The sequence below is a fragment of the Heterocephalus glaber genome, unplaced genomic scaffold (genome assembly GCF_053883595.1).
Source record: "Heterocephalus glaber isolate CG9 unplaced genomic scaffold, H.glaber_assembly_v1.0 deba00001497, whole genome shotgun sequence".
Lineage (NCBI taxonomy): Eukaryota > Metazoa > Chordata > Mammalia > Rodentia > Bathyergidae > Heterocephalus > Heterocephalus glaber.
Genome location: NW_028258320.1, coordinates 18,462,376 through 18,481,531, shown reverse-complemented (window position 1 = coordinate 18,481,531; position 19,156 = coordinate 18,462,376). Strand labels below are relative to the sequence as shown.

Sequence of the window (19,156 nt, the reverse complement as noted above, 5' to 3'; positions counted from 1 at the left end):
TCCCCAGTACCAGAAAAAAAAAATCCAAAGTCAATATAGAAAAATCTCTTTCTCACACACATGCATGCACAAAAGCAATGAACGACTGAAAATAAAAATTTAAAATTCAATTTACAATAGTGTCAAAAATACAAATGCTGGGCTGGGGATTTAGTTCAGTGGCACAGCACCTGCCTGGCAAATGTGAGGCCCCAAGTTCAATTCCTGGTACCAAAAAAAACCCCCAACAAAACCCCACACAAAATACAAATGCTTAGAAATAAACACAAAATGTGTAAGACACTGTAAACTACAAACCATCCCTGAGAAAAATCAAAGATATAAATCAAGAAGTATACAATATTTATGGATTGGAAGGCCCAACATGGTTAAGGTGTCAATTTTCTCCCAACTGAACCATAGGTTAAACTCAATTCCAACCAAAATCTGTGTTTCTGGGGGGTTTTTTTTGGTAGAAGGGGACTGACAATTCAAAACTGCATATTGAACTATAAAGAATTTAGAATATTCTTGAAAAAGAACAAGTTGGACTAATTACACTATTTTACTACAAGGCTTACTATAAAGTTTTAGTAATCAAGACATAGTAATACCTTAAGATACACAAATGGATGAATGGAATAGAAAGTCTAAACATAGGCCCATCATATTACAGTTAACAGATTTTTCTTTTTTTCCCCAGTGCTGGGGATCCAACTCCACCTTTAATTTGCCAGGTGTGGCGCCACTGAGCTATATCCCAGCCCCTAGTTACTAGATTTTTGATAAAGACACCAGAGCCAGGTGCCATGGGGGAAAGGAGAGCATTTTCAACCAATGTTGCTGGAACCACGTAGGTCCTCAAACAGGCCCTCAAATCTTACCTCACACTATTTTCAACATTTTATTTGATCTTTTTGAGGTACTTGGGATGGAAGAGCCTTCACACTGAACTGCAACCCTAACCCCATTTAATTTGTTTTCAGTAACGGGAATCGAACTCAGGACTTTCCAGCTTGCTAGGTAGATGAGGTGTCACTGAGCTACATAGCCAGCCCTTCAACATTTAATTTGAAATGGATCACATTTTGTTTTGTTTTGTTGAGACAGTGTCTCCCTAGGTACCCCAGACTGGCTTCAAACTCCCTGAGATCCTCCTGACTCAGCCTCCCAAGTGCTGGGATTACAGGCATGCATCACTACTCCTGACTCCTTTTTGTACAATTTTTCTTTTCTTTTCCACCAGTTGCCTTTTCATTCTGTTGACTGTGTCCTTTCATGCATAAAATATTTAGGTTTTTTGTAACCACATTTGTCTATTTGCCTTTGTTGCCTGTACTTTTGGTGCAATGTCCAAGACATCTTGTAAATTCCATATTGTGAGGCTTTTCCTCTGTTTTCTTCTAGAAGGATTTTAAAATTTTTTTTATTTTTTGTGGTGTTGAGGATATATCTCCTGCCCTTTTCTAGGCATTTTATAGTTTTAGGTCTTATGCTTATGTCTTTATTTTGAGCTAATTTTTGTATATAGTTTAAAATAAGGAAAAAAAAATAAAATAAGGGTCCCATTTCATTCTTTTCCACACAGATACCCAGTTTCCCCAACATCATTTTGGGGAGAGAGTTCTTCCCTCATTGAGTGGTTTTGGCATCCTTGTCAAAATCATTTGATGCAAGGGTTTAAAAAAAGACTTTTTTTTTTGGTAGCGGGGATCAATCTCAGGACCTTGCACTTGTGAGGCAGGCAGCGGAACCACTGAGCTAAATCCCTGGCTCTCAAACTACTTTTTAAAAAGCCACTAGCTTTTGCGCAGTGGCAGTATCGTAGCCAATGAGGTTTATCCGAGGCGCGATTATTGCTAATTAAAAAGCCACTGATGTCTTCCTTGCCCAGAGATTTATTATTATGCTGCTTGGTTTCCAAGTATTTCTGGAATTTTCTGGGTAACTTTCTTTGGTTGTTAACTTGTAGTTTAATTCAGTCGTGGTTGGAAACCACACCGATTCCAGTCCTTTTAAATCTGATAGTTGCTTTATAGCCTTGCTTCCCAAAACTGATTTTGTTTCCTTATGATGAGGATAATTATAGTTCATTTTTCTTTCTTCTCAGGTTATGAATGCAATATGTTGTGTGACTCAGTTTTTGAGATCCTAAACAATATTTCATCTGGAGGGGCTTACAGTACAATTATTAGGACATTGCTAAAGTCATAGAAGACTTCAGCTGTCTCGACGGACTTTTTACGAAGTTATTCTCTCTCCCAAAGAGGAGGGAGGAACAGTGGATTTGAGTCCTCCAGCTACGGCTCGGGTAGCTCTCCCTGGGTTTTAGGAAGCAACAGATGTACTCTTAAGAATTTTTCCACCCCCTATTGGTCTTCTCTTCAGAGGCTGGAAAAGCTAACCAGTTCTTGAAACCCTGCAGCCTTAGAGAGGGGAGCTGGGCTGAGGTCAGGAAAGGTGGAAGAACGTCTGATGCCCGACTTAAGAGCTCATCTCTTGCGAGGCCAAGGAAGCAGAGCCTCGGCTAACGGCCCCCATTCGCCTCAGGAACAGTAATCAAGAGCAGAGCGCTTCCGCACAAATCCCTCCTACCGCTCTTCCCAGCCACTCCAACTTCTACCCGGGACAGGCACTGGGTGCGTCTGAGGGCTCGGCTGGCACACTACCGGTCACGTGACACGACGCGGGGCTGGGCGGACCCGGGCGGACCCGGGGAAACTACCTTCATCCAGGTCCCTCCTATACGTCATTCGCGATGGCCCCGCCCCATCCGCCGAGTGGAGGAGCACAAGGCCCCGCCTCCAAACGGCCTCAAAGGGAGGGACCGGGCTTCCAGTAGGCTGTAGCGGGGGGGGGGGGGGGGGGGGGAAGGCCGGCAGAAGGAAACAGTGCAGGGGGAGGGAAAGAGGAAGGGGGTGGTCACGTGCGTCAAGCCCCAGGTCACGTGACGGGGCGCCGGGGCGGAGGGAGCCGGGTCGGGAGTTTTTCTGAGGGAAGAGTGAAGTGGCGGGTACGCGGCGGCGGCGGCGCTGACAATGGTGAGTGCACGGCGGCCAGCGCGCCAGTCTCCCGCCTCGCCCTGAAGCGCGTGGCTGGACGGCCAATGGCGGGTGCGGCGCTGCAGGAAGAAGTGGCGGGCGAGCGGGCTGGGAGCGCGTTAGGCCCTTCGTGCTCCCCGCTCGGGGCAGCGGGCGTCGCCGCCTCGTCCCGGTCTCGGCGAGGCCGGCGCACCTGGAGGGCCGGCGGGTTCTCTCGGCCATGTTCTTTGAGCGGCTCTGGGGGTCCTGGCAGGGCTCCCGGCCCCCGCCTCTGCGGGTGCTCGAAGCGGCGTCCTTTCCCAAGGTAGCCGGTTCCTCCGCCCTTCGGCAGCCTCGCTTCCACACTGCCTGGGGGACCCGGAGTCCCTCAATTCCGGGCTCCAGGGAGACTGGTCACTCCCGTGTCACGAGCTTCATTGAACTCCGCTGTTTAAAAACCTAGATAGGGTGACATTCAGCGATTTCACGACCCTAGTTCGGGCTGGATGTTGACACTTGTACAATGGAAGAGCAAAAGAGCAAAGGGTGTCGGAATGGGGCCGTCTTTAACGCAGCAGCTTCGTGCCCGAGGTTCACGCCTTGGCTCTGGTTTCCTTTCCGAGCCATTGCTATAACTTAACGCTCTGGGTGTTGAAATGGTCTAGGAAGCTGAGAAGAAGGGAAATCAGAGTACTCTAACCGCAGTTAGAGGAGAGCACCGGGGTGGGCAGGGTGGTGGTTAACTTTGTGTGTCGGCAGCCTCGTTAGAGTGGCTTGTTTTATGGCAGAATTCATGTATTCATTTCACTTGTCTTGTATACCCTGAGGACCTACTGTGTGTTCTCTCCTTTACTTCCTCCTTTTCCAAAGCTCAAGATTCTGAACTGCTTGAGACTTTTAGGTAAAGGCTAAGCCAGTTTTTTTTTTCTCCATTTAGTTTATTGGTACATTTTAGGTATACAGTACCGTTACATTCATAATTGTGATCTTGTACCTTTACATGATGTATCTTGGTTCATATTTGTTCCCCATTCCCCTGCCCTCCCTTCACTCCCTCCATCCTCCCCTGTTTACAAAGACTGTTTTCTATGTTTCCTTTTCTGATAATTTTTCTCTTCCCTTCTTTCCTTTCCGCTACCCCTCCCACTTCCCCTACTCCTTTAGACATTTTCTTCCTACTTCATGATATCAATTATACATTTTGATTCTTACTTACACTTTTAGTTTTTCCACACCAGGGAAACTATTCGGTATTTACATGTGTGTCCTATTTATTTCAATTAAGAGTATAGCCTCAATGTGCATCCACTTAGCTACAAATGTCTCCACTTTCTCATTCTTTATGGCTGAGTAGTATTCCATTTTATAAAAAAACCCCACATCTTTATCCAGTCTCCAGTTGATGGCCACTTGGGCTGTTTCCAAGCTTTAGCTATTACAAACTGTGCCACTATAAACATGGGTGCACATATATCACAGTGGTATGATGCTTTTAATTCTTTTGGGAAGATACCCAGTAAAGGAATAGCTGGGTCAAATGGGACCTCTAGTCCTAGTTCTTTGAGGTATCTCCATACTGACTTCCACAGTGGTTGCACCAGTCTGTACTCCCACCACCAATGAAGAAGGGTTCCTTTCTCCCCACAACCCCACCAGCATTTGTTATTTGTTGATTTCTTGATAGCAGCCATTCTTTCTGGTGTGAGGTGGAATCTCAGTGTTGTTTGCAACTGCATCTCTTGAATGACCAATGATGTTGAACATTTTTTCATATGTTTATTTGCTGCTTTTACTTCTTTGAGAAATGTCTGTTCATTTCAGATGCCCATTTTTGAATTGAGTCTTTATATTTGGGGGGTCTGATTTTTTTCAATTCTTTATATATTCTAGATAGTAGACCTTTGTCTGAGGAACAGCTGGTAAAAATTTTTTTCCCACATTGTAGGTTGTCTCTTAGCTCTGTTGGTGGTTTCTCTTGCAGTGCAGAAACTTTTTAATAAGACGAGATCCCAGTTGTTGATTCTTTGTGCTAGTTCCCGTACTATTGAGGATTTGTTCATAAAGTCCTTTCCTATGCCAATGTCGAGAGTTCTACCTAACTTATCTTCCAACAAGTTTAGTGTTTCTGTTTTAATATTTAGATCTTTAATTTAGTGCATGGTGAAAGATAGGGGTCTAGTTTTAATTTTTGGCAATTGAAATCCAGTTTTTCCGACACCATTTATTAAAGGGCTATCTTTTCTCCAGTGAGGATGGTTGGCTACTTTGTCAAAGATGAGGTAGCTGAGTATGTCTGGAGTTGTTTCTGCATCTTCTACTCATCTATTCCATTGATCTTGGGTCTGTTTCTTTGCCATTAACATGCTGGTTTTTTGTTTTTTGTTTTTGGTACTGGCGATTGAACTCGGGACCTTTGCTTGTGAGGCAGGCGTCTGAACCACTGACTTAAATCTTGGGCCCATGAAGCCTTTTTTCTTTAACAGATACTTAGGTGTGCCCAGGGACTGTAAGGAAAACTGCCTGCTCTATTATAGCTTACAATCCAGGGGGAGATAATTACTGATTTGGGTAGACTAGTTTATCGTGGAAAGCATAGATGTAATAAATACTGAGGGGAAATTACTGGGGACTGTGCTAGGGAGTTAGGGAAGCCGCCTTTAATTGAATATAATTTGAATAGAAAACTTTAAAAAGTGCCCTTTTTTGTTTACATGTGTAATTAGTACTTTTACTGAGCTTTCTGAATTACACTTGAGAGATTCATTTTCAAGTTACTCTTCAAACATAGCCGAAATTGTAAAGCTTTAAAACATTGAAATGGTACAGATATAATGTATGTATGAAAATTTGCTGTTTCATGGTGTCTGGGCTCAGTGAATAAAGTTTGAGAGCCTTGCTACCACCTCACCTTGAGTTTTTCTTTCATCCACTGACTTAGTGAAATTTCTTCAATAAGGACCAGAAAGTTTATCATTCTATGTACCCACATGTAGTTTTGCTAGATGGTAATGCTCAATATAGGGTTTACATATTAAATGAAAAATCCTGCATATTAACCCAAAGTCAGGGTTAGGCCAAGGTTAGAACAGTGTATGTTTTGCTAGTCATATATTGCAGTCTAGTTATTTAAAAGCTGCTTGTGTTTTAACTTGTTTATTCTCCCTTCCTCCCTCTTTCCTTTTCTTTCTCCTAGTCTCCCCTTCCCTCCCTTCAGCAGCCCCCTTCCCTAGCTGGCTCAGTTATTTGCAGATATTTGATAATTAGTACCAGCTGATTGATTTTGAGGCACTCTATATTTCATATTGGTATCTCTTAGGAGAACATGTATTCCAAATTTACTGTTTTGAGCAAGTTTTAAGTCAGACTTGGAGCATGAAAGCTAACTAGGAATGAGTAGTGTATGTAACCTATCATGGATTAGTTCATGGATTAAATTAGTTCAATCTAGTTTTCTGATTAAAATTCGTTTTCTGATTAAGACTTGAGTGTCATTTGTAATGTTACCAGGAAAGGGCCGGGGATTTAGCTCAGTGGTTCCACTGCCTGCCTCACAAGCACAAGGACCTGAGTTCGATCCCTGGTACCAAAAAAAAAAAAAAAAAAAAAAAGAATGTAATGTTACCAGGAGAGATTGAAAACATCGTGTCAAAACCAGAAACAAAACAATGTGTCAAAAGGAAATTTGCTGTTTGTATCTTTGAATAGGTCAAAATTAATAATCTGACAATTCTTGCAGTTGGTTTCTTGAAATTATAATCCCTTTTGTTAATATAGGAGTAAGAAAACAAGCAAGTCTGGAATTTAGGAAAACACTGTCTTACTTGATCAAAGTATCTTATCACCTGTGACTTATACAGCTTTCGGAGGCTCATTAGCACCCTTGCTATTCCCTGGCCAAATGAGTACAGAGCTTAGATTTAGCATACGTTCCATGCTGTACACTTTGCTACTGCAGCCAATGCTAGTTTGCTGTAAAAAGACTGGTCTTACCAACTGTTCCAGTATCAGCCAGTTTCTTTTGTGTACTCATTTACTTTCTGTTATTAGAATGGTATGTATGTACTCAAAATTAGTTTAACATTCAACAAGTACAGTATTTGAGTGCCTTCTAAGTATTAAATGTTATATTCAGTGTTTTTTTCTTTGGCCGTATTGGGGATCGAACTCAGGACCTTGCACTTGCGAGGTAGGTGGCAGCACCACTGAGCTAAATCCCCGGCCCTATATATTCAGTGTTGTGTCTTCTGGATTGAGCAAAAGATATGTCCTAATGGAGTTAGCAGTTTAGTAGGAGAGTGAGATACTAAAGTCAGTGTTGTGAGACCTAAATTTGAAGAATCCAATTTAGGTTAATGAGTTGGGGAAAGCCAGTATGGAGATGAGTCAAACTGAAATTTAAAGGATGAATGAATAAGGTTAAAGTACTTTCTTGGCACTAGGATAAGGAGTCTGGCAAGTTTGATGATCTGTGGCAGAAAGAACTCCAACTGTTTGAGGTTGATGTGGCTGGAGAGATTAGTAGGGCTAGATGCACGTAGGCCACATTACGGAATACATTATGTATAGGTTTAAAGTAACACTTAATTGAAGTCAACATTGGCTACAAAAAAACTGGTCAGAGTAATGTATAGCTTGATGAATTTCACTAACATGCCTATGTACCAAGTACTAAGATCAGAAAAACAATATTACTGCCCCAGCTCCCTTTATTTTCCAGGGACTTTAAAACTTCTAATACTAAATGTACCTGTACCTTTCATGTTTTTGACATGGAATCATAGGTATTCTGTCTTATCCTCTTTAAATGTTAGGTGTATGAGATTCATCCTTGTATGTGTAACTGTATCTTTTTAATTCTATTGCTGTAAGTATTCCCACTGTATACACATAAATTAAAATTTATTTGTGAATTACGTTGATTGATGTTTGGGTTGTTTCTCTCTGGCTGTTCATAAACTTGGTCTCCTGGTTGATGTATGTGAGAGTTGCTGTCTAGAGTAGTGGTGAACCTATGGCCCATGTGTTGCTATTTGGTGTTTTTTTTGTTTTGTTTTGTTTTGTTTTGTTTTGTTTTGTTTTGTGAGGCAGGGTCTCCCTTTGTAGTTCAGGCTGCCCTTGAACTCATAGTGATCCTCCTGCCTCAGCCTCCTGAGTGCTGGGATTATAGGCGTGTACCACCTCGCCTGGCTCTGTTTTCTTTCCTTTTTTTTTTCTTTTAAGACAAAAGATGTGAATATATGAATTGTTTTTTCTTAACTAAAACCTCAGTGTTCAGATTTCGTTGCAGTGTTGACACTTCCGTGATAAATAAGTGGGTTTTGGGCTCCAGTTTAGGCACCCGTCTCTAAAAGTTTTGCCATTACTGGTTTAGAGTACACTGTATATCCAGGGGTGAAATTGCTGTGTCATGGGATATGCACATCTGCAGCTTTACCAGGTAATGCCAAATTCTTTTCTAAAATAGTTATTCCACCTTTATAAGTTCACCAGCCTGTTGAAGGATTTTTTTTTTGGGTACTGGGGATTGCACTCGGGACCTTCCGCTTGGGAGGCAGGTGACAGAACCACTGAGCTAAATCCCCAGCCCCTGTTGAAGGATTTTAAGCAGAGAATGGTATCAGATTTGTTTTCAAAAGGTTTCTCTGGTTGTTACATAGTGAAGAATAAGAAGGGATGTAGGACAACACCATAGAAGAATAACTGTAAATTAAGAAAGATTAGCTTTCATTGGTGACAAAAGTAATTCATAACGATCCAGTATCAGAATTGCTAGTGGAGTCTGTTCATTATTAATTGATTATTGCCAACTAACGTGTTTTGGCATTGCTAAGCAAATATGCTTTATCCATATTAATTTCTATCATATTCAGGATTTATAAAACAAGGTCATACATTTTCTTTGGAAAAACCCGTAGAAATTTCATTAATCTCATCCATTAGAGCTAGTTTTACTCAAAAGAGATTACACAGTGTAACATATCTTGTACAGACCTCATATAGCAGTAGATTTTATAATAAATAGTTGTAATAATTCATTTGGGCTTACAGGAGTAATTTGGATTGTACAAGTTCTGCTATAATGTTAAGAACCTCATAGAGGTATAATGAAAGGTAACTTTTCAAAACCAGATGTTAAGGATTATTTTTCTACATTTCTGATATATGTTAGTATTTGATCCTAGGATTATCTATAATGATTATAATTACAGTGTGCTTAACATGTTCCTGGTTGTTTGAACCATTGGTAGTACATGCCTTGACTGTCCCATCGGGTGGCTTGTATCACTGGTGGTACAAATGAATCTAATCATTTTTATTTATTTTTTTACTAATAAAATTAATAAAAAGCCACCCGATGGGACATTCAGGCATGTACCATCAGTGGTTCAAGTCACCTGGCAGTGAAACATGAATTATTGCCTTGCTGTGAATGTATTAAATTTGTTTAGGCTTTGTGGTTTTTTGGGAGAGTTTTTTTTTTTTTTTGGTGATAAAACAATAAAATTTTTCAACATGTTTAGAGGTACAATAGATTATGCAGATACTCAAGTGTGTTCACTTTGGATGTAGAATTTGATATAAATTCTTATGTAAACCCACATATTTGTAGTCTGTTTAACTATATAGGCCAAAGGTAACTAAATTTGAATTACAAAATGTGATGATTGGCTAAACGTGATAATTACAAGCATTTTCATTTTATTTCAGAGTTTTCTTGGAGGCTTTTTTGGTCCCATTTGTGAGATTGATGTTGTCCTTAATGATGGAGAAACAAGGAAAATGGCAGAGATGAAGACTGAAGATGGCAAAGTGGAAAAACACTATCTCTTCTATGATGGAGAGTCTGTTTCAGGAAAGGTAAATCTTTTGTTTGACAGAATTATCTAGTTGTAGAATATCAGAATTAGTCATGAAAATGGTTTATGCTCTGAATTTGAATAATTTTGTTAGAAATTTTTTTCCCTGAAGGTCAGCTAAAATCTTTGATTGGTTAGAACATTTACAAGAAAGATTCTTACCCTGGAATGGTGAATCTTGACTCGTAATATATATGTGTGGTAGACAGTTTGGGAAATAAAATAAATATAGTTCCATCATGGAAATAATTCACTGTTAAAAATTTGGGTGTGCTTCTTCCTGGTTTCTCTGCATTTATTAGTGTACATTTGTTTGTGTTACAGTGTCACTTGATGATGAGGATACATTTTTGACAAATGTGTCTAGGTGGTTTCATCATTGTGCAGACTTCATAGTATACTTAAACAGACCTAACCTATTATACATGTAGGCTATGTGATACAACCTATTTAAAATTTTATTTTTTAATCATTTTAATTTTTTAAGCATTTTTGTTAAAAACGACAAAAGTACATCAGCCTAGGCCTACACAGTCAGGATTATCAGTATCACTGTCTTTTGCCTCCTTGTCTTGTCCCACAGGAAGTCCTTGAGGAGCGATAACATGCTTAGAGCTGTTACCTCCTTTGATAACATTGCCTTCTGGAATGTCGCCTGAAGAACCTGCCTGATGCCATTTTACAGTTGCTAGTTTTTTAAGAAGTAGAAATTCACTCTAAAATAATGAAAGACTATTATAATAAATACATAAATCTGCAATATAATTGTTTATATTAATATAAACTTATATATAATTGTATGTGCAATATTTTTATGCTCCTGGCAGTCCAGTGAGTTTGTTTACACCAGCATGACCAGTAATGCCTTGGAGTGTTCTCATGGATAGAAGTCACAAGGTGATAGGAATTTCTCGGATCCTTTAGAACCTCACTGGACAACCATTGTGTATGGAGTTTGTGGTTGACCAAAACAGTATTATGTGGTATATGACTGTATGTTAAACACACCTTTTCCTGTTGTTGGGTATTTAAATAGTTTATATTATTTAGATAGTTTTTAATATACTGTCATATCTTTGGCAATATAGGCATAAACTTTTCTCCAGATTCTGTAGGATAAGATTATTTCAGTAGAATAGATTCCTAAAGTGAGTTTTTGGGCCAAAAGACATGAGTATTTGGAGCATCTTATTACATATTAATTTGGAAAATTTATGGGCACTGATTTCACCTGTGTTGTCTTGGTTTTTTTTTTTTTTTAGTACCGAGGATCAACTCAGGACCTTGGGCTTGCTAGGCAGGCGTGGCACCACTGAGCTACATCCCCGCCCCTTATGTTGTCTTTTTGACCCATGGCAGCGTTGCATATTTTTTTGTTTTGGGTTTTTTTTGGTTCTGGGGATTGATCTTGAGACCTTGCACTTGCGAGACAGATGGTGGAACCACTGAGCCAAATCCCCGGCCCCGGCAGCATTGAATATTGCTTTGTCAGTTTTGTTATTTTAACAGGCAAAATGATGTTACTGTTTTAATTTACGCTTCTTTGGTTACTAGGTAGGTTTGATTCTTTTGGCAAGAATATAAGTGGTAGGGTATTTTTTTTATTGGGTGTACATACACTGTAGTTTTCTTTTTCTCTTCTGCAACTGTTGATGCTCAATACCCAGATTGATTTCATTCATCATGTGTTGCAAAATGGGCATTATTTTAATTCTCGCATTTTGTTTTTACTTGCTGGATAGGATACAATTGTGTTCATTTGTTGTTTTGGTACAATTCATATAAAAAAGAGAAGAAATGCTAGATGCACATCCCTTATCTATTTATTTATTGCCCTTAGGGACTTAACAGGCTGAAATCAGTCTTATCTGAAGTTTTGGATCCTCATCCACTCTTCTGGGTTTGGGCAGAAATAATTTCCTTAGAGCAAGCACTACTTAACGTCCTGGTTTTCCTGTGATGTGGGCCTGGAACCACTTTTCTCCTAGAAGCTGCCCTCAGATTCTTGCTGCATGGCTTATTTCTCTCACAAACAGCAATTTGCTTTGTTTTCAGGCCAATGAGAGAGCATCTGTCTTACATTCACCTTCTTTTAAAGAGTTTACCTGGTTAGATCAGACCCACCCACAATAATCTCCCTTTTGATTAATTTAAAAAATCAACTGATTAAAAAAAAATCAACTGATCAATAACCTAAACATGGGAGTGGTATTCACTGGGTCTACTGTCAGAGGGGGGGATCATGAAGATGTTGTGCACCACAAGAGCTACCTGAGAGCTGTGCCTCTGTGCTCATGTTGTAGGGTTCTCTGTGCACCATGAGTTAGTTAGGCCCTTTTGACATAACTCTGGGATTTTCCCTTTCTTTTTAAGCTTTGTTGAGGTATAACATAAAATTTACCTCTTCTAAATATATTTTAAAATTTTCTTTTTAAAGCTTTATTGAGGTATAAAATTCACTCATTTTATGTGAACTTAAAATTTTTAGTAAATGTATAGAATTGTGCAACCATCACCACTATCTTGATTCCAGAATAATTTTTATTATTCCAAAAATAAAACATGTACTATTATTGGTTACTTTCCATTTCCCCGCCCTTTGGCTTCTTATGACCACTAATTTATATTGTTAAGAATTTGCAGGGCCGGGGATTTAGCTCAGTGGTTCCACTGCCTGCTTTGCAAGTGCAAGGTCCGGAGTTCGATCCCTGGTACCAAAAAAAAAAAAAAAAAGTTTGCCTCTCCTGGATATTTCATATTAAGAGAATTATGTAATATGGGGCCTTTCCTGACTGGTTTCTTTTACTTGTATAATGTTTTTGAGGTTCATTCATGTTGTAGTATGTATCATCTGTATTTCATTCCTTTTTATTGCTGTATAATATTTTATGGCCATACCACATTTTTAATATTGATTTTATTGATATTGGAATACCAGTTGATATTGATATTGGAATTCCAAGTTGATGCTTGGAATATTTCCACTTTTTGGCTTTTAGAAATAATGCTGCTGTGAAGTTATTGTGTGGATCTGTGTTTTCATTTCTCTTGAGCAGAATTACTACGTCTTAGGTAAACTTCAAACTTTCTAAGAAATTGCCAAAGACCCTAGGAATTTTTAGAGGCTTCATTGCTAATTGGTATGATAAGATGTTCCAGAATCCTATACATTTCCTACTGGCCGTATATTTCAAGACTGCAGTCTGCATGCTAGGAATACTCACTGCTATTTGGTCATTTTTTTTTTTTTTGGTATTAGGGATTGAACTCGGGTCCTTGCCCTTGAGAGGCAGGCTGCAGAACCACTGAGCTAAGTCCCCAGCCTGGTCATTGTTTTTAAGCTTTTCAGTGGGTAAGTGTGGGAAGAGCAGCATTTTATATAATTTTATATAAATTAAATATGTTTATTCTTTTTTTTTTTGAGACAGGATCTCATTATGTAGTTTAGGCTGACCTCAACCTCACAGCAATCATCCTGCCTCAGCCTCCTGAGTGTTGAGATTACAGGCATGCACCACCATACCTGGCCATATTCTTATTTATGTATATTGTTCAAAATAAAACACTTTAGGAATAATCATTTCTAATTCCATTTCAGAACTATAGAACTTTTTGTTTTTACTTAACCTCTTTTCTATTATATATTTATCTCCTTCTAAACTAACAATCTTAGTTTTCAAAGACAGAGGGGGAAGGGGCCTGGGATTTACCTCAGTGGCACTGCGGCTGCCTTGCAAGCCCAAGGTCCTGAGTTTAATCTCTGGTACCAAAAAAAAAGACACAGGGGAAAATGTAATTGGTATATCACATAATTTACTCATTTGTTTTTATCCCACATTATATAAACAATACTTTCAGAATAACAATACTAATATTGCCAATATGTTTATGAAGTTAGCTAAATACTTAGCTTATGCTATTTTACTTCCATTTCATAAGTTTACTGTAAGTACTACATTGTCAGCACACAGTCATTCTATACTGTGTTTCTTTTGTTTACCATTTAGTCTTGGTTTGTAAGTAACTATTAGCACCTTCCTTATGTCTTAATCTCTTTAGTTGTCTGATGCTCATTCTCTGGTTACTAGAGTCTGATAGATTTCTTAGGAAATGGTCATGAGAACAATATCACTTGAGTTTTTGCATGTTGTTCTGGCTTTTTTGTGTTCTTTAACTTGAAAGTTTTACTGAATATAAGAATATTGGCTTTCATTTTCTTTCTTTTTTTTTTTTTTTTTTTTTTGGGTATTGTGGATCGAACTCCGGACCTTGCGCTTAGGAGGCAGGTGGGGAGCCACTGAGCTAAATCCCTAGCCCATTTTTTTTTTTTAATATTTAAGATTACTCCATTGTCTTCTAGTGTAAAGCCTTGTTGTCAAAACCTAATTTTATTTCCTTATAACCTGGCATGCCCTGTCTGCCCTCATACACCGTAGGAGACTCCTTGTCTTTGTGTCTGTCATCTGTCTGTCTGTCTCTTCCTCTCTCTTCCTCTTTCCTTTCAGTACTGGCGATTGAACCGAAGGCCTTGCATAAGCTAGGCAGATGCTCTGCACTTTCATTAAGTTGTTTAATTTTTTTCTTTAAAGACAATTTTCTTGATGAATTATAGTCGCTTAGTATTTGAATCTCACAATTCTTTTTTTTTTGGTACTGGGGATCGAACTCTGGTCCTTAAGCTTGTGCAGCAGGCAGCGAAACCACTGAGCTAAATCCCAGGCCCAGTCGCTTAGTACTTGTACCACTCTATTGTTTTGGCTTTCTTAAGGGATTTGTTGTTTCTTAATCCAGATCCTTGTGCAAGCTAGGCAAATGCTGTGCCACTGGGCGGCAGCGCTAGTCCCAGGGTTTCTTTTTATTTATTTATTTATTTGTTATTTTTTGGTACCGGGATCAAACTTGGGTCCTTGCCCAGCAGGCATCGAAACCACTGAGCTAAATCCCCAGACCCCCGGGGTTTCTTATTTATCAGCATTCTAAATCTTGTTTGACAGTCTTCAGTATTTGACCTTTTTCTTACATCTTTTATCTTTTAAAAATTCTTATCTTTTCCTGTTATTAAGATGTGATTATGTTTATTTGTTTCTGTATTCTTTCTAGTTTAGCCTTCATTTCTAAAATGATTTTTACTTTTATTTCTAATTTTCTAATTCTTCTCACCTTATTCTGATTTTGTGTCATTTTCTTAGTATCTTTCAACTTGTTTTGAGGGTAGTCATTTTTGTTGTTGTTGTTGAGACAGGGTCTTGCCATGCAGTTCAGGTTGGTCCTGACCTCACACTGCAAACTAGGCTGGCCTCAAAGTTCCAGGATCCTCCTGCCTCCTCCCCAGTGCTGGGATCATAGGTGTGGGCCACCACAACAGGCTCATTTTTGTTGTTGTTGTTTTTTCAACTTGTTTTGAAATGTTACAGTTGTCTATAGAACTGTTAATCTTTGCTGGGCGTGGTGGTGCATACCTACAATCCCTGCACTCAGGAGGTGAGGCGGAAGTAGGATCACTGAGTTCAAGGCCAGCCTGAACTGTATAGCAAGACCCTTCTCAAAAAGAAATGTTAATCTTTTTCTTATCTTTTTAAAGATAACTGTGTGGAAATTTGACCTTGACATTTTTGTCAGTCATTTTTATGTGAAATTAAGTTTTCCTGAACTTTTGAAGGTTTTATATAGGATAGTTTTTCCACATCAGCTGTCTTACTAGTTTTGAGAGTTCACTTAACATTGGATTGTGCGTGACCCCTTCCAATTTCATCTCTTATTCTCAGGCTGACTTTTTGTGCTTTCTAGTTATATCTTAGTTTTGGGCTTCAGAGGTCTATCAAGCACCCCACTGTTTCCTTTTAATTCTTCCTGCATAAGCACTGGTACCATGCATATTTTGTGGTTATTAATGGTTTGTCCCTACCCATTGTATTTTGGAATTGTGGGGTTACCTGGTCTTTTTGTGTGTGTATGTGGTAAATGTGGTCCTTAGACACTGTGATTTTGCTATCTGGTTGGTCTGTTTTTGTGTCAGAATTTGGAGTGATTCAAGACATATATAGAATCTTTTAGAAATTGAGATTTTAAAAGGCTATGTCTAAACCATTCTTTCAATTCAGTGAATTGTTTCAAAAACATTAAAAATGAATGTTACTCTCACTTGGGAGGGTGAGGAGGCAGGAGGATCCTCATGATTTTGAGACCAGCCTGGGCTACATAGTGAGTTCAAGGGCACATAGGGAGACCCTATCTCAAAAAACAAAAAAAGGAAAAAAAATGGATATTACTCACAGTAGCCATTAATAGGCTCAATTATATATAGTGTTAACAATCTTAAAACTGAGTGACCTAAAAGAACAATGGTTTGGTTTTCCCTTTCTTTCTTTCCTTCTTTCTTTCCTTCCTTCCTTTCTTCTTTTCCTTTCCTTCCCCTTCCCCTTCCTCTCCCCCTCCCCTTCCCCCCTCCCCTTCCCCCCCCTTCCCCCCCCTTCCTCCTCCCCTCCCCTCCCCTTCCCTCCCCTTCCCTTTTTGTTATGGCAATCGAACTTGGGACCTTGGGCTTATGAGGCCAGGCAGGCAGCAGAACCACTGAGCTGAATCCCCAGCCCTGGTTTGATTTTCTTAATGTTTGTTGGTGTTGTTTTTGCGGATTTTTTTTTTTTTTTGCCAGGCCACATGTCCCTTGTGGGTCAGCTGAGTGCACTGTTCTGTGCCATACTCACTGATGAAGTAGCCACCATCGGGAACATTAGTCTTTGTAGCAGAGGAAAACAAATCTCTTGAGTCTCCCACAAGCAGTTAAACAACCCATCCCAGAAACAACAAAGATTACTTTTAATCAAATTCATGGCCTCTAGGACCAGTCTCATGTATCAACCATAAAGGGCACAGAGGACAATTATACCATACTCTCAGAATATATAGGATTGGAAATATTTGAGTAGTACTAATAATGATTATGATTACTTCGTTCCCCAAATTCTTCTGATAAGAATTTATCCTAAGAAAATCAGCTTTGTTCATTGTACTTTTTTTTTTTTTTAGTTCTTTTATTGGTACATTTTAGGTATACAATTCGTTTACATTTATCATTGGGTGTTTGTACCTGTACATGATATATCTTGGTTCTTATTTTTTTTCCCATTACCTGTGCGCCCTTCACCCCCTCCACCCTTCCCTATTTACATAGATTTCGTTTCCATTTTTTTTTTTCTCATTGTTTTTCCTTTCCCTCTTTTCCTTTCCTCTTCCCCTCCCTTCACTCCTTCATCTTTGGACCTTTTTTCCTATTTCAAATTATCAATTATTCATTTTAATCCTTTTAACCCCTGTTTACACTATCAGTTTCTCACACTAGAGAAACTATTCGGTATTTATACATGTGTGTCCTAATTATTTCACTTAAGAGTATGGCCTCGATATGCATCCATTTAGCTATAAATGTCTCCAGTTTCTCATTCGTTATGGCTGAGTAGTATTCCATTTTATAAAAAAACCCCACATCTTCTTTATCCCAAGCTTTAGCTATTACAAACTGTGCCGCTATAAACATGGGTGCACATATATCACTGTGGTATGATTCTTTTAATTCTTTTGGGAAGATACCCAGTAAAGGAATAGCTGGGTCAAATGGGACCTCTAGTCCTAGTTCTCTGAGGTATTTCCATACTGACTTCCACAGTGGTTGCACCAGTCTGCACTCCCACCAGCAATGGAGAAGGGTTCCTTTCTCCCCACACCCCCGCCAGCATTTGTTATTGGTTGATATCTTGATAGCAGCCATTCTTTCTGGTGTGAGGTGGAATCTCAGGGTTGTTTTCATCTGCATCTCTTGAATGACCAGTGATGTGGAACATGTTTTCATATATTGGTTTGCTGCTTTTATTTCTTTGTCTGAGAAATGTCTGTTCATTTCAGATGCCCATTTTTGAATTGGGTCTTTGAATTTGGGAGGTCTAATTTTTTTCAGTTCTTTATATATTCTAGATAGTAGTCCTTTGTCTGAGGTACAGCTGCTAAAATTTTTTTCCCGTATTGTAGGTTGTCTGTTAGCTCTGTTGGTGGTTTCTCTTGCAGTGCAGAAGCTTTTTAATAAGATGAGATCCCAGTTGTTGATTCTTTCTGCTAGTTCCTGTGCTGTTGAGGTTTTGTTCATGAAGTCTTTTCCTATGACAATGTCTTCAAGAGTTCTACCTAACTTATCTTCCAGCAAGTTTAGTGTTTCTGACTTCATATTTAGATCTTTAATCCACTTCAATCTTAGTTTAGTGCGTGGTGATAGGTATGGGTCTAGTTTTAATCTTTGGCAGGTTGAAATCCAGTTTTTCCAACACCATTTATTAAATAGGCTATCTTTCCTCCAATGAGGGTGGTTGGCTCCTTTGTCAAAGATGAAGTGGCTGAGCACATCTGTAGTTGTTTCTGCATCTTCTAATCTATTCCACTGATCTTTGGGTCTGTTTCTTTCCCAGCACCGTGCTGTTTTTATCACAGTAGCTTTGTAGTATAGTTTCAAGTTGGGGATTGTGATAACCCCAGCCATGTCTCTGTTGCCTAGAATTCCTTTTGCTATTCTAGGTTTCTTCTGCTTCCAAATGAATTTTTGGATTGTTTTCTCTAGTTCTGTGAAATATATTGTTGGAATTTCAATTGGCATTGCATTGAATCTATATAGTAGTTTTGGAAGTATGGCCATTTTCACTATGTTGGTTCTTCCTACCCAGGAACAAGGGATATTTTTCCATTTTCTTATATCCTCTTCGATTTCCTTCTTCAGAGTGCTGTAGTTTTCAGTGTAGGAGGTCTTTTGCTTCCTTTGTTAGGTTGATTCCTAGATATTTCATTTTTTTAGATGCTATTGTAAAAGGAATTATTTCCCGAATTTCTCTCTCAATGGGTCTGCTAATTTGTGTATAAGAAGGTTATTGTTTTTTGAGTGTTGATCTTGTATCTAGCTACTCTACTGAATCTGTCAATTAGGTCTAGAAGACTTTTGACTGAGTTTTTTGGGTCTTCTATGTAAAGTATCATATCATCAGCAAATAATGACAGTTTCACTTCTTCCTTTCCTATCTTTATTCCTTTTATTTCTTTCTCTTTTCTAATTGCTATGGCTAATGTTTCCAGAACAATATTGAACAGGAGTGGTGATAGTGGGCATCCTTGTCTTGTTCCTGATTTTAGCCTGGAAGTTTTCAGTTTTTGACCATTTAGTATGATGTTGGCTGTTGGTTTTTCATAGATAGCCTTAATCAGGTTGAGATAAAGGCCTTCTATTCCAGTTTTCTGTAGGGTTTTTATCATGAGTGGGTGTTGGAT

At 39.0% G+C, this 19,156-nt stretch overlaps 1 protein-coding gene and 1 pseudogene across 2 annotated transcripts in view; both read left to right on the top strand.

Annotated features, from left to right (window-relative positions):
• The first annotated feature begins 1,781 nt into the window (after window positions 1-1,781).
• LOC147825581 (U4 spliceosomal RNA) lies at window positions 1,782-1,938 on the top strand (annotated as a pseudogene).
• Window positions 1,939-2,803: 865 nt separating this feature from the next.
• Window positions 2,804-19,156, top strand: part of Vps26a (VPS26 retromer complex component A) — a 42,671-nt gene continuing 26,318 nt past the window's right edge. Inside the window, exons 1-2 of one of the 2 annotated variants that reach the window (XM_004846178.4) lie at window positions 2,804-3,020; window positions 9,708-9,857. In XM_004846178.4, the coding sequence (XP_004846235.1) occupies window positions 3,018-3,020; window positions 9,708-9,857 (153 nt within the window). In that variant the 5' untranslated portion in view covers window positions 2,804-3,017. The remainder of the gene's footprint in view (window positions 3,021-9,707; window positions 9,858-19,156) is intronic. The other variant, XM_087184779.1, reaches the window with a different exon arrangement.